This window comes from Siphateles boraxobius, unplaced genomic scaffold (assembly GCF_051911475.1).
Source record: "Siphateles boraxobius isolate OS27281-9 unplaced genomic scaffold, OSU_SipBor_1 130, whole genome shotgun sequence".
NCBI classification, from domain to species: Eukaryota; Metazoa; Chordata; class Actinopteri; order Cypriniformes; family Leuciscidae; genus Siphateles; species Siphateles boraxobius.
This window is the reverse complement of record NW_027508734.1, coordinates 17,590,227-17,602,346: the sequence shown is the minus strand read 5'-3', so window position 1 is coordinate 17,602,346 and position 12,120 is coordinate 17,590,227. Positions and strand designations below refer to the sequence as shown.

The following is a 12,120-nucleotide window of genomic DNA, read 5'->3' as shown; positions in this document are numbered from 1 at the left end:
GCAACTTTATTTTTCATATGAACTTTCTCATATTACCTCTAGATAAGAAAATAGTGATTTCATTTCCCACACTAAAGACCAACACTGAAGATAATTATACAGAAATAAGTTCAGCTGTGTCATGGAAAACACCACCATGTGAGGAATCATAAAAACACGGCAGGAAAGTGAAACACTTCTGTGCAAACTCAATTTTCCTCTGTAGCCTAAGCCAAAGATATAAATGAACCTCTTAAAACATAAATAAATTATAATAAATTCAGACCCATTATTATGATTGTTCAAAACAGACTAGAACAGAAATGAAAGTGAGAAGTAGTAAAAGAACAGGTTAAGAGCATATTTCCTCACTTGAATCAATGTCCCAAATATTTTCACTTTATTCCTGCCTCGTCTTTATAATGAGCCACAAAGCGATATACTGGCCCTGTTGTTCCTGTGTACCTATAGATCAGTCTAGAACAGTAGTTATCAAGCATCTGGACACTAAATGAGGTGTGGTGCTAATATTTTTTTCTGTAGTCATAAATGTGAGTCACACCAAATGGAAGTATAGGATATACTGTAAGAAGTATAAAAAAGGAGACCAAAAGGAGACGTGTTTGATTTTATACAGTTTATTTTCCAATCTAAAAATATGAAGACAAAATATAATAAATCACAATTAATCACAAATCAGAATGTCTTAAAGTTCATGGCATTAACTACATGGTCATGAACTACTGGAAACCCAAGACTCTGGCACAAAGGACTGTGGGTTTTATGCACTTACTGTGACAGGTGTTGCTGTTGTATTAGATAATAGGTGGTGTGATCATATATTGTTGTCCCTCTGCTACTCCGAGGCTGCTGTTTCAGTGTAGCTGGTGTGCATTACAAAAAGACATTCCTAGAAATGCTAAAAAGTGTCCTTGGTCCAGAAAACGTCAAGATCCTCATTTTGTTTGCTTGAACAGATTATTACAAAGACACTAGTCTCTAGTGTAAAATGTATTATGCTATGGCAATATGACACAATTTAGAGAACCTCTAGACTGTGCAATTGATGTCAGAATAAAATGCTGTGAGAAACATTATACTCCAAACCTCACAATTTAAAAACACAAAACAAATAACCCTTTTAAGCCAGACTGGAGTACCAGAAGTCCAGTTATGTCAAAAACATAACAAATTTTTCACCATTGTAATACATAGTATTACTCCAAAACTAACCATACCGTCTTGCATAATACAAATTACAATAGAGTTTCCTAGTGTAAAATATTTCATTTGCAATTTTAATGTGACACTCATTTCTTTACATCATTGCATTTTTGTTTTATTTATTCTTTTGATAATTATTTACAAAGAAATTCTGAAGAGTTCATCAGCAGAAAAGAAGCATAAATATGTGTACTTCTCTTTTGTATGTTACAGTTTAAGAAACCATATTTTACAAAATACTTTATGTACAGGACAAGCCCCTTTTGAAATACCCTCAAATAGTTCGTCACAGAAATGATTTCGTATACTTTTCAAATAGCAAGAATGAAAAGCTGCGCACATTTGTTTGGTCTGGCATGAGACTGCCAACAATACTGTTATCACGCTGGATTTAAAGGGATGGTTAAAAAAAAATTACAATTCTGTCATCATTTTATTCAACCCCCATGTAAAGTATTCAATAGAATGAATGTCGGTGTTGTTTTAGACCCCATTACATTTCATTGCAGGGACAAAAATAATCTTCAAAATATATTTTATTGTGTTTCACAGAAGATTTGGAGTGACTTGAGGGTGAGTAAACAATGACAGAATTGTCATTTTTGGGTGAACTATCCCTTTAACTGAATGAGAACTTTCTTGACACTGCTGGGGACAGCCCATGTTTTCATAAAACAGTTTTTCCACTCCATATTAAAATACAGTGCAAAGAGCACTGGAAGAGCAACCTTTGAGAAAAGGATGGGGCATCTTATAATATAAGCACGTTTTATTGGCCGCCAGAAGCCATTTCAGGGGGCTCAGCAGTGCATCATTTCAGCAGTGCGATACATTCTCACTTAAGCTAGCCACGAAAAAATGCTTTATGACCTTAAGGCCTGTTCACATCAAAGACCATAACTATGAAGTTTTAATAATTGTTCTAATTATGGGAAGTCTACACCATAATTAGAACGATAACGACACAGAAGAGCAATATCGTTGGAATCAATCTCTGAGCATTTTTTTTACCGCCCAGCTGAATCAAAAAAAGAAAAAGATTGAAAAATTTAGAGTTTAAAGACCATGTGCATTTAAAGCAGCAGACATCGTAACTGCGTGGACACTTATAATAAACAGAATGTTACCTTCCATTTCCATTGGTGTGGACAATATAGTTGTCGTTACAGTTATCGTTCTTGGTGTGTACGTGCCTTTGCAAAATGACGGACCCACGACCTCGTTCTGGTGCTGTGTGTGTAGTGATTTTCAAACCTAGGAAGCTATTGATCAGTCCCTATGAGTTTTGCTCAAGGTATTCATCAATCATGGTGAGATTGTTCAGCCAGTCTTCGTTGTTTCCCACCAGAGTGTCAATGAAGTCCACATCCGCACCGCCACCTCCCCCGGGCCCTTGCAGCCCTCCAGTTATTGCCCCATTGCTCTGATGCTGTGACGTGTAGTCAAAGGAGGGCAGCTTATGTCCGGGGTTGTAGCCCTGTGGGGAACAGTGTTTCCCTGTGGAAGTAGTCTGGTAGCTAGGGGGAGCCATGCCATGAGCTGGGTGCATCATGGATGGACCTCCTGGTTTCATAACAGCTAGAGCGGAAAGTGGACCTCGCATTCTGAGGCTCTGTTGGGGCATGGAGGAGAGAGGCTGAGCGGTGGGAATCTTCTGGTCCGGTCTGCCAACCAAACCAGGGGGTATTTGATTAGGAGGTAGACGGGAACCAGGAAAGTTGGCTGGCATACTGGTCATTCGCTGTGGAAACTGAGGACCCGCGCATCCAGGTGGGGCGCCTCCAGCGGGGAAGGGATGTTGGTGGTTCGCAGGGTCCATATGTGGTTGCACCCCTTGCTGGTGCTGCCAGAGCTGGGACTGTGACGTGGGCTGCTGCTGGGAAGGGAACATCATACGTGACGGAAGAGCTCCGGCTTGGTGCAGCGCCTGCCGCAGGTGGTGGGTCGGCACGGGAACACCAGTTAGGTTGGGACATGGCATTCCTGGTCGCGTCACACCGTGAGCCGGGTGTAGCGGTTGACGTGGAGGGCAGCCCATTCCCATCATGCTCTGGCCCGGCTGCATCGCCATTCCGAAGTCTTGAGATGGGTGGCAGAGTGTTTGTTTAGAACCTTTGCTGCACATGTATCCTCCAACCGACGGGCCCATCTGGGAGACCGAGCTGGAGGAAAGACCCATTCGGTTTGTGGGTAACGGGCCGCTATGGGAGAGCATTGCGGAATTCGACTGTTGAGAAGCCCCCATAGGATAACCACCACACTCCGGAGGGAGAGGTCGACCTGGACCTGCAAGACAGAAAGCAAAAATGAAGTGACTTTGAGCACACCTTTGGGTATTCTAGTGTTCAAAGGTTTGTGGTCGGTACGATTTTTTAAAGTCTCTTATGCTCACCAAGGCTGCATTTATTTGTTAAAAATAAGCTAAATATTATTACAATTTCAAATAACTGTTTTCTATTTTAAAATATAATTTATTCTTGTTATGGTAAAACTGAATTTTCAGCAGCCATTACTCACTTACTATGTCACATGATCCTTCAGAAATCATTCTAATATGCGGATTTGCTGCACAAAAAACATTTCTTATTCATTCTAATATTATTGCAAAAAAAAAAAAATATTCCACAAAATAAAATATTTTTGTGGAAACCATGATACGTTATTTTCAGGATTTTTAATAAATTGAAAGTTCATAGGAATATTTTGTAACCATGTAAAAATCATTACTGTCACTTTTAATCATTTTAATGCATCCTTACTCAATAGAAATATAATTTTCTTTCAAGCAAAAAGAAAATCTTGCTAACCACAAACCTTTGAATGATACTGGATATAGCAAAAATTTGGCACTGAGTAAACAATGGGCCTTTTGTATAAATCCTGTATGTGTGCACATAAAGATTTACCACAATTTTCACTAATAAGTGAGAACACAGCTAGTAATTTGCATAAAACATGCCCCATGTTAAAAACTTAGTCCACAGGGATTCTGTATTTAATTTTTTTTATATATATATATATATATATATATATATATATATATATATATATATATATATATATATATATATATATATAATTTATTTCTAGAGTCAATTAGTTAATTTCTAATAATATATATTAAATAAACTGTCTTATAAATGACTTGTTTCTATTGAGAGTATGTGATTTTTGAATGAGTGATTTCAATTGGTTGTAAATTCTATCATAAATTTAAACTCAAATTTTTGTGCAAACTTACTTATAAATTATGATTTGACTATGAAAATAAATGTATGCATTCAAAACTGAATGAGACCCAATATTTACCAATATTTCTGGAAAATGACTTCTTGTAGGTGATGTGATGTTACTGTACCTTGAAATGATGCCACCTGATGGCAGTCTGTGATATGCCCTCCATTCATTTGCTCCATTTGCCTTTGCTTTTCCTTGAATAAATAGACAATAATGTATGAACACTTTTAAAGCAAATAAATTCTACCTCTAAAGTAGTGCAATTGAAAAGGTATTCAGAAACCAAAACTACACTCTAAGAGAATCATAAATTCAACAAGGAGTTTGAACACTGACTTGTTGAAGCTGTTTGTTTAGCTGATTCTTAAGCATCATGTTGTAACTGCTATTCTGGGGCTGCCGTGGCACTGCTGACGGGGCGTCCTGAAGATGAGGCACCATTCCTGCACCTTGATCCTAAGACAGACAGATAAAGAAAGGTCACTATTAAACCTGCATTCAGTTTCAAACTTTCCAAATGAAAACGTGTCAAAACAATGGCCATCATATCCAAACAGACATGATCTCACCTTCACTTGACCCACACAAACAACTGTAACTAACTACACATAATCTCACAGTGATCAAAGACATGAAGCCATTCAGCGTAACTCAACACTGCTAAAAAGGTCATCTCAACCAAGCCCACATGTTCTAACAGGGCTTCTTTCCTTAGCAAAGTTGTAAACATCTGTAAATAACCACAGAGGATTCAGACCAGACCCTGCCTTCCCAGAGCCATGGACGTTTGTTTTTGTTGGCTTTGTCTAAATGCACCCCTCCGCCCGAACAGTTCAGCTAGGCATTCCATATTCCTATTCCCACAGAAGAAATGCTCCCCACCCTCTTCCCTCCCTACTCCCATCCGAATCCTGAAAACACCTCGCACTCATGCGTAACCGGAGTAGAACATTAATCATAGACTATTATGAAGACGTTGAGAGATAACTACAAACCTTCCATGGCAGAACAAAATGATCTGCTTCACGTCATAAAGACACCAACATAAACACAAATGAAATTACTGGGTTTATTATGTTGTGTGAATTAAATTAAATCTTAAACTACATATGCTTAGCATCACACATAGCTAATATCAAGCTGGAGAACAAGCAGAGGTAATCTGAGGCACTAACAGACACGCCTAGCATGAATCTGGTGTAATCATCTTTGCTTGTAGCAGGCAGAGTGATGAAACGGCTTCCCAAGGGGAATATCGTGGTGCTTTGCAGTGGAAATGAATGGCTTGTCTGCAGCACTAGTGCTGGTAATGGATATTGATCCAGCACTTGGGTAGTGCAGCAGGAATGAAAAGCTGGTTTTAGATGCTTTTGTTGGTTGTGCTGTATAGGTCTGTGCCTCTGAAATGTCCATGCATGATTCTGTTTGCCATTAAGAGCTAAAATGTCTAATGATTATTAAGAAAACTCGCATATGTTACTTCTTAAAGTGGCAGTTCACCAAAAACTGAACATTCTTATAATTTACTCAGCTTTGTTCACCATTCACTTAAGTTCGTATGTGGGTTTGGAACAATAAAGGGTGAGTAAATGATGCCAGAACTTTCTTTCTGGGCGAGCTGTTCCTTAAAATCTTATGAGTAGCCTACTGGTTTATTTAAACAATTTCTGTTTCATCAGCCGCTCAAATACTTGCAAAAAAACAAGGCAAGAAAACAGTAAGTTGATTGCTATGATAATCAGCGACTCTTTCACAAATCCGAAAGAGATACGAGTAAAAAAACGGGATTTTTCACAAAGCGAACGCTAGATGGCGCATGCGCACTCCCACAGTCCTAAACAAAAACAGCTCCGTGCGTTAAACCGCTTGATCCTCCTCAAGAGTGTACGCTGAGCTCCTCTGTCGCTTGTCTTTATCGATCCCTTTATTGAAAAAAAAAACATACCAGTATGCTCTCTATCCAATCAGCCTAGTGTATTGATACATATAAAATAATAGTGTGCTCAGTGACGACACGTTTTAGTCTGTCAGGAGGACGCAGCTTGCGCTCTATCCTGCAAAGCTCGCCAAGTTAAACAGCGTTTCCGAACGTGCCCTCGATAAGTCTTTCTTTCTTTTTTCTTCTGTCCTGAGCTACACCCCAACACCTCACAAGCTTTCCAGAGCATCCAGCCACACACACACGTTTCAAGTATGCAGTCCGTCAAGCCGCTTCCCCTTTCCGTTCCGCGCGCTCATGCAACTCGCATTTCAGCGTGCATTTAATAGATTAGATATCACAGCAGCAGAGGTTATCAAAGCAATCCGCTGCCTTTGTTGTTGAACAGAATGCAACCGTTCCTGTGCGTACAAGACGGTAACAAAGAAAGAGATATATGTTTAACCCTATGACCTGTCAAATGCATCGGAGTGGAAGGAAAGATGTAAATTTGGATTCTCTCTCTCTCTCTCTCTCTCTCTCTCTCTCTCTCTCTCTCTCTCTCTCTCTCTCTCTCTCTCTCTGTTTTGCAGTTTTGTAGCCTATATGCATTGCAAAATAAGTGCAATAGCAACAGGGTGAAGTAGTAGTAGCCTATTAACAAATAAAATTAAACAAAAGTATGAAATAAAAACAGAATATGATTAGAGATGCAAAATATAATTTAGACCGTGTAAATGTAGGCAAAAAGATGAAGGCATTAATTACAAGGTATTTTAAAGGATACCAATGAAAAACAGCACTAAATATGCCTTAAACCACAAAAAAGAGACATAATTACCCATATCAAATGAACAAGAGAAATAAAAACCAATTATGCATTTGCGTGCGGCAGAGCATGAAAGGGTGTGTTCTATCACTTAACCCAGAGCATGCATGTTTGACCTTGGTTTTGTAATCTAAACAAGGGTTATTATAGTTAAAACTGAATATATAATAAATATAATATAAAGGTGTTCCAATTTCATACCTGCCCCAAAACCTCACATACAGAAAGTGAACTATGGTTGTTTTACCATTTTACATTTAATCATTTAGCAGACTTTTATCCAAAGTGACTTACAAAGTAGGAGAGCCAATCAATCAAACCAACAATAGGGCAACAGTATAAGTGCTGTCACAAAGTCCAAGTTAGCACAGTTTTTTTTAAAAAATAGGCTAGATATGACGACTTCAGATGTAAAAGCCTCTAAGGCCATCTAACGTTCTTCTTTAATATTAACATTTTTATCAGGCTCCAGTTTCTACCTAAGTACCGACATTTCTGAATGGGCTGAGGCTGGGATTTAGTGAGTTTTTTAGTGAAAGTATTTGATGAACGTAGGCTATACTATGTGCGGAGAGCATTCCCTCAATATTATTATCTCATTTTTGACATAGGTGGCTTTTAGAGGCTATTGCATCGGAGGTTTTCATATATAGAATAGTAAGTGTTAGTGGGTCAAGTGTTGACGATAAAGATGCGTCTTCAGCCGTTTCTTGAAAATGGGTGAAGACTCAACAGCTCGGGTTGAGATAAGCAGGTCATTCCACTAGCTTGGAACAGTACAAGGTAAAGGTTTGTGAAAGTGATTTTGTGGTATTGCACCACAAGGCGCTGTTCACTTGCAGAACACAAGCTTCTGGAGGGCACATAAGTCTGAAGTAGTGAGTTAAGGTACAGGGGTGCAAAGCCAGTGGTTGTTCAGTATAGAAAAATATCAGTGCCTTGAATTTGATGCGAGTGGCAATTGGCAACCAGTGCAATTTTATGAGGAGAGGTGTGACATGCGCTCTTTTTGGCTCATTAAAGACCACTATTGCTGCCGTATTCTGGATCGGTTGCAGAGGTTTGACAGTTGATGCTGGAAAGCTTACCAAGAGAGCATTACAACAGTCCAGTCTGGATAGAACAACAGCCTGGGCAAGGAGTTGCATAGCATGCTCAATAAGGAAGGGCCTGATCCTCTAATGTTGTATAAACAGGCAAATCTGGAGGACCGGGCAGTTTTGTGAAGTTTAACTGATCATCAATCACAACTCCAAGGTTCCTGGCTGTCCTGGACGGAGTTATGGTTTATGAGCCTAACTCAATTGAGAAGTTGTGATGTAGTGTTGGGTTGAAACAATTTACCATTGATTCTCATTCATAAACTGTCCACCAATCTTGGACTTTTGATTACATCCTTAGATTGAGATCCCATATTAAAGACCAAGTAAGATTTTATTTGCCAAAAAAAAAAAAGAAAAAAAAAAGAAAAGTCAAATATATCTATATTTAGGTCGCTTTTCCAGGCTTTAGCTAATTGTCATGGGAAAATGACTGAGAAGCAGCAGTGCAGGACTACAGGAAGAGAAGGAGAGAGAGAGAGAGAGAGAGAGAGAGAGAGAGAGTGAGAGAGAGAGAGAGAGAGAGAGAGAGAGAGAGAGAGAGAGAGAGAGAGTGGGTTGTTGATGAATGTCAGTGAAGTCGCTTCATCATGCAACTCCAAGTGACCTTGCTAAGAGTAGAGAGGGGGAGGGATATAGAAAGAGGGAAAGCTTATGACTGCAAGAGTTAGGAAAGAATGAGACAAGGATGAATGGAATGGGCAGAAAGCAAGGAAGGAGACGACATAAGAGGAGAGAAAGGGACTGTCTCAGGCACACAACTTTTGCAAAGCAGGTAGAATTAGAAAGTGGAGTGGATAATGGAAGAGGGAGCGAGATAGAGAGAGAGAGAGTGCATGCGAGGAAAGTGTGTGAAAGAAAGTGGGACAGAGTTGTGTAGAGCGCTCCGCTGTGCCGTTCTGGCAGAAGTCCAGTCGTCCAGAGAGCAGGCAGACACTAAGTACTGCTTTTATCTCCACGGTAACCAAGTTTGTTTACGTCTATTGCCTTGATGGTGGGGTTAAAGCGCTATGAAATGATGACCAACACAATGTACCAACATTTTTTTTTTTTTTTACAAATTCATGCTGAATATAAGCAGTCTGCTTTGAATTGATAAGCTCTGATAATATTTAATATGTAAGTTATGTGTGGCCTGATTTATGCGTGTGCACACACAGCGAGATGTACATGTAGGCTACATGTGTGTGATAGTGGGAGCGGCTCACATCATTGGGCATGAGAAGAGGATGTTAATGAATGTGACGCCTGACCTACTTCCACAACAACACATATCAGCTCTCTCTTTCTGTCTCTCCCTCTCTATTTGTATGGCTCGGAGACAAGAGCCAGCCTTCATGCCAGCCTGGTTAACCACATTGTGCCATGCCTACCATATACACCCCATCACAAAAAATCCTTGGGGCGCTGAGGATATCCACATGTTTTGTTCAAAGATGTAAAAATAGATTTTAGGAAAAAAAAATCCTGTTATTGAGGGGGGAAAGCGAATAAAAATTGTAGGTGTGTGGGTGGATGGATGTGAAGGAGAGAACAAGCTCTAGTCTTGCTGCTTTGAAGCCTGCTAACTATCCTGGGACCCTTTGAAACACCGCCTCAAATTCCCGAACTGTTCCTGGCACGCACTTCTGCACACACACACACGCACACACTCACCCATCCCCCTACCAGTGCCAGACACTGGAAAGAGTAAGATGTGTGTGCGCGCACACACACACACACACACACACACACACACACACACACACACACACACACACACACACACACACACACACACACACACACACACACACACACACACACACACACACACACACACACACGTGTGTGATAAAGCATGCACACATACTGCATTCGCACAAAACATATTTACACAATAAAAATTTTCTCACACGTACAGTGCACACATTCACACACACCTGGGCTTGGAGGGAAAGAGCCTCTGCCAGGCTAGTGTTAACTTGGCAGAATGCTTAATTTATTCAGCATTCATTCCTGCCGCAGCTGGGCTCTGTGTCCTCAACCTTGCAGAACCACAGAACCGCATGGGGATACGTCAAAACCTTCCCATCCGATATCGTCTGCACAGCTCTCCACACCTTCGGCCCTGGCGGACCGCTCTAATTATTACTTAGTAAATTCTTGAATTGCTTTACTTTACCTTGGCTGTCTTCAAAGATCCATCTCAGCAGTTCTATAACAATGCGTCTCTCTTTCTCTGTGCTGGGTGAAGAGGCTCATTTATTTGCGTTTGTCCAAGCTAGGCCCCTCCGAAATACCCTGGAACCATATTCTCCACCATCTGTGTACACCCCCACCCAACCCCACTTCTGTCCACCCTCCTCCCTCCATTGCACCTCAGGGCAAGGTCACTCGGGACGGGCTCTGCTTAGCCGATACACTACAACACAAAGACAACACGGTCGGCCTTCAACTGCATCTGACTGTTTTATTAAGCCATTTTACTGTTATTGTGTCTTACACTGTTAGCATGAATACCTCCACACTGTTTAAATTTCTTTCTGAACGCTGAATAAAAATGTTAACTGAATAGACAATTATTCTAATTATTGACATCTAGCACAAAAAGCAGCTCTATATAAACATAATCAATAATTCTCAATGCAACCAGGAGGATGAATCATAATCAAATAATTTTTAGATTGTTATATTGGTTGGCCTACTTTTACCTATGTTTTACCTATATTAATTAATTTATTTGAGATTCAATTTAAACATTTTTAAATACTACACTAAGTCTGTTCATTTAATTACAAATATTTAAATATAATTTAAATTAATATATAAAACAAATGATAGAGGTTAGTACAATTCAACATTACAAAAATACAGACAAGTAAAATAAATTGCTTATTTAACTACTTATTTATATATATACATTTGCATATTATTATAGGCCTACTATAACAATCATATATTTTATATGAAATTCTATTTCAATATTTTTTAATTAAAATAAACAATTATTCAATTTAGATACGTTTGATAATTATTGCATTTAAAAAATATTGAAATAGAATTATAAGTAAATTAATTAACAAATATAAAAGATAATAGAGGTACGTACAATTGAATGAAAAATGTGTGTGTGGGTGTGTGTGTGTATATATATATATATATATATATAATAGCAAAACAAAGTAATAAAAAAGCTAATATCTGCATTACACCAGAAAGCAGGTCACCCACCTCCCTAGTTATCGGTAAGTGAGTTGAAAATGTAACAATGGTTTACTACTTGTTCGCATGATGCATTTACAAAAGTGTCTTCCACTTTCTCTGCTCCATGAAAAACTCTTACAGTCCCTGATGGGGGACAGACCTCTGGCATTTCTTCTTTTTTGATCTGCTCACATGTTCTGCCTTTGCGCTTCTCATCTACTGGGCAAACACAGTGTCTGTTTGACTACACAGACAGGAGGGCTTTGTTTCCGATGTGAACTGTTTACAGGGGGAGAGAAAGTTTGATTCCCATGTAGTTCTCCTGAGATCCTGATACCTTGCAGGTGTATATTTATGACTGCGGTGCAGAATACTAAGCACACACAGGTCTGCTGGCTCATATCTAATAATGAGGGAGAGATTATCAGAAACAAAGAACCGAAGAGCAGTGTGTGTTGCTACAATGTACCATTATCCCTCACCTATCTGAAGACATTTTCTTCAATTAAAACACACACACGTTAGTTTTTATTTCATAGTGTAGAAATTTCATTGACTTCTATTGTTTTATACTGAGCTAATTATATTTCCTATGCCCTACTATTATTAAGTAACAATGAGCAACACATTTGCTACAGTAATTGTCA

General features: G+C 39.2%; 1 protein-coding gene across 1 annotated transcript in view; it reads right to left on the bottom strand.

Annotated features, from left to right (window-relative positions):
* Nucleotides 1–601: 601 nt before the first annotated feature.
* The window catches only part of LOC143737209 (uncharacterized), an 80,884-nt gene continuing 69,365 nt past the window's right edge, over nucleotides 602–12,120 (bottom strand). Inside the window, exons 3-5 of the mRNA XM_077228283.1 lie at nucleotides 4,777–4,896; nucleotides 4,562–4,634; nucleotides 602–3,489 (exon numbers count right to left, since the gene is read on the bottom strand). Coding sequence (XP_077084398.1) covers nucleotides 2,480–3,489; nucleotides 4,562–4,634; nucleotides 4,777–4,896 — 1,203 coding nt within the window. The 3' untranslated portion in view covers nucleotides 602–2,479. The remainder of the gene's footprint in view (nucleotides 3,490–4,561; nucleotides 4,635–4,776; nucleotides 4,897–12,120) is intronic.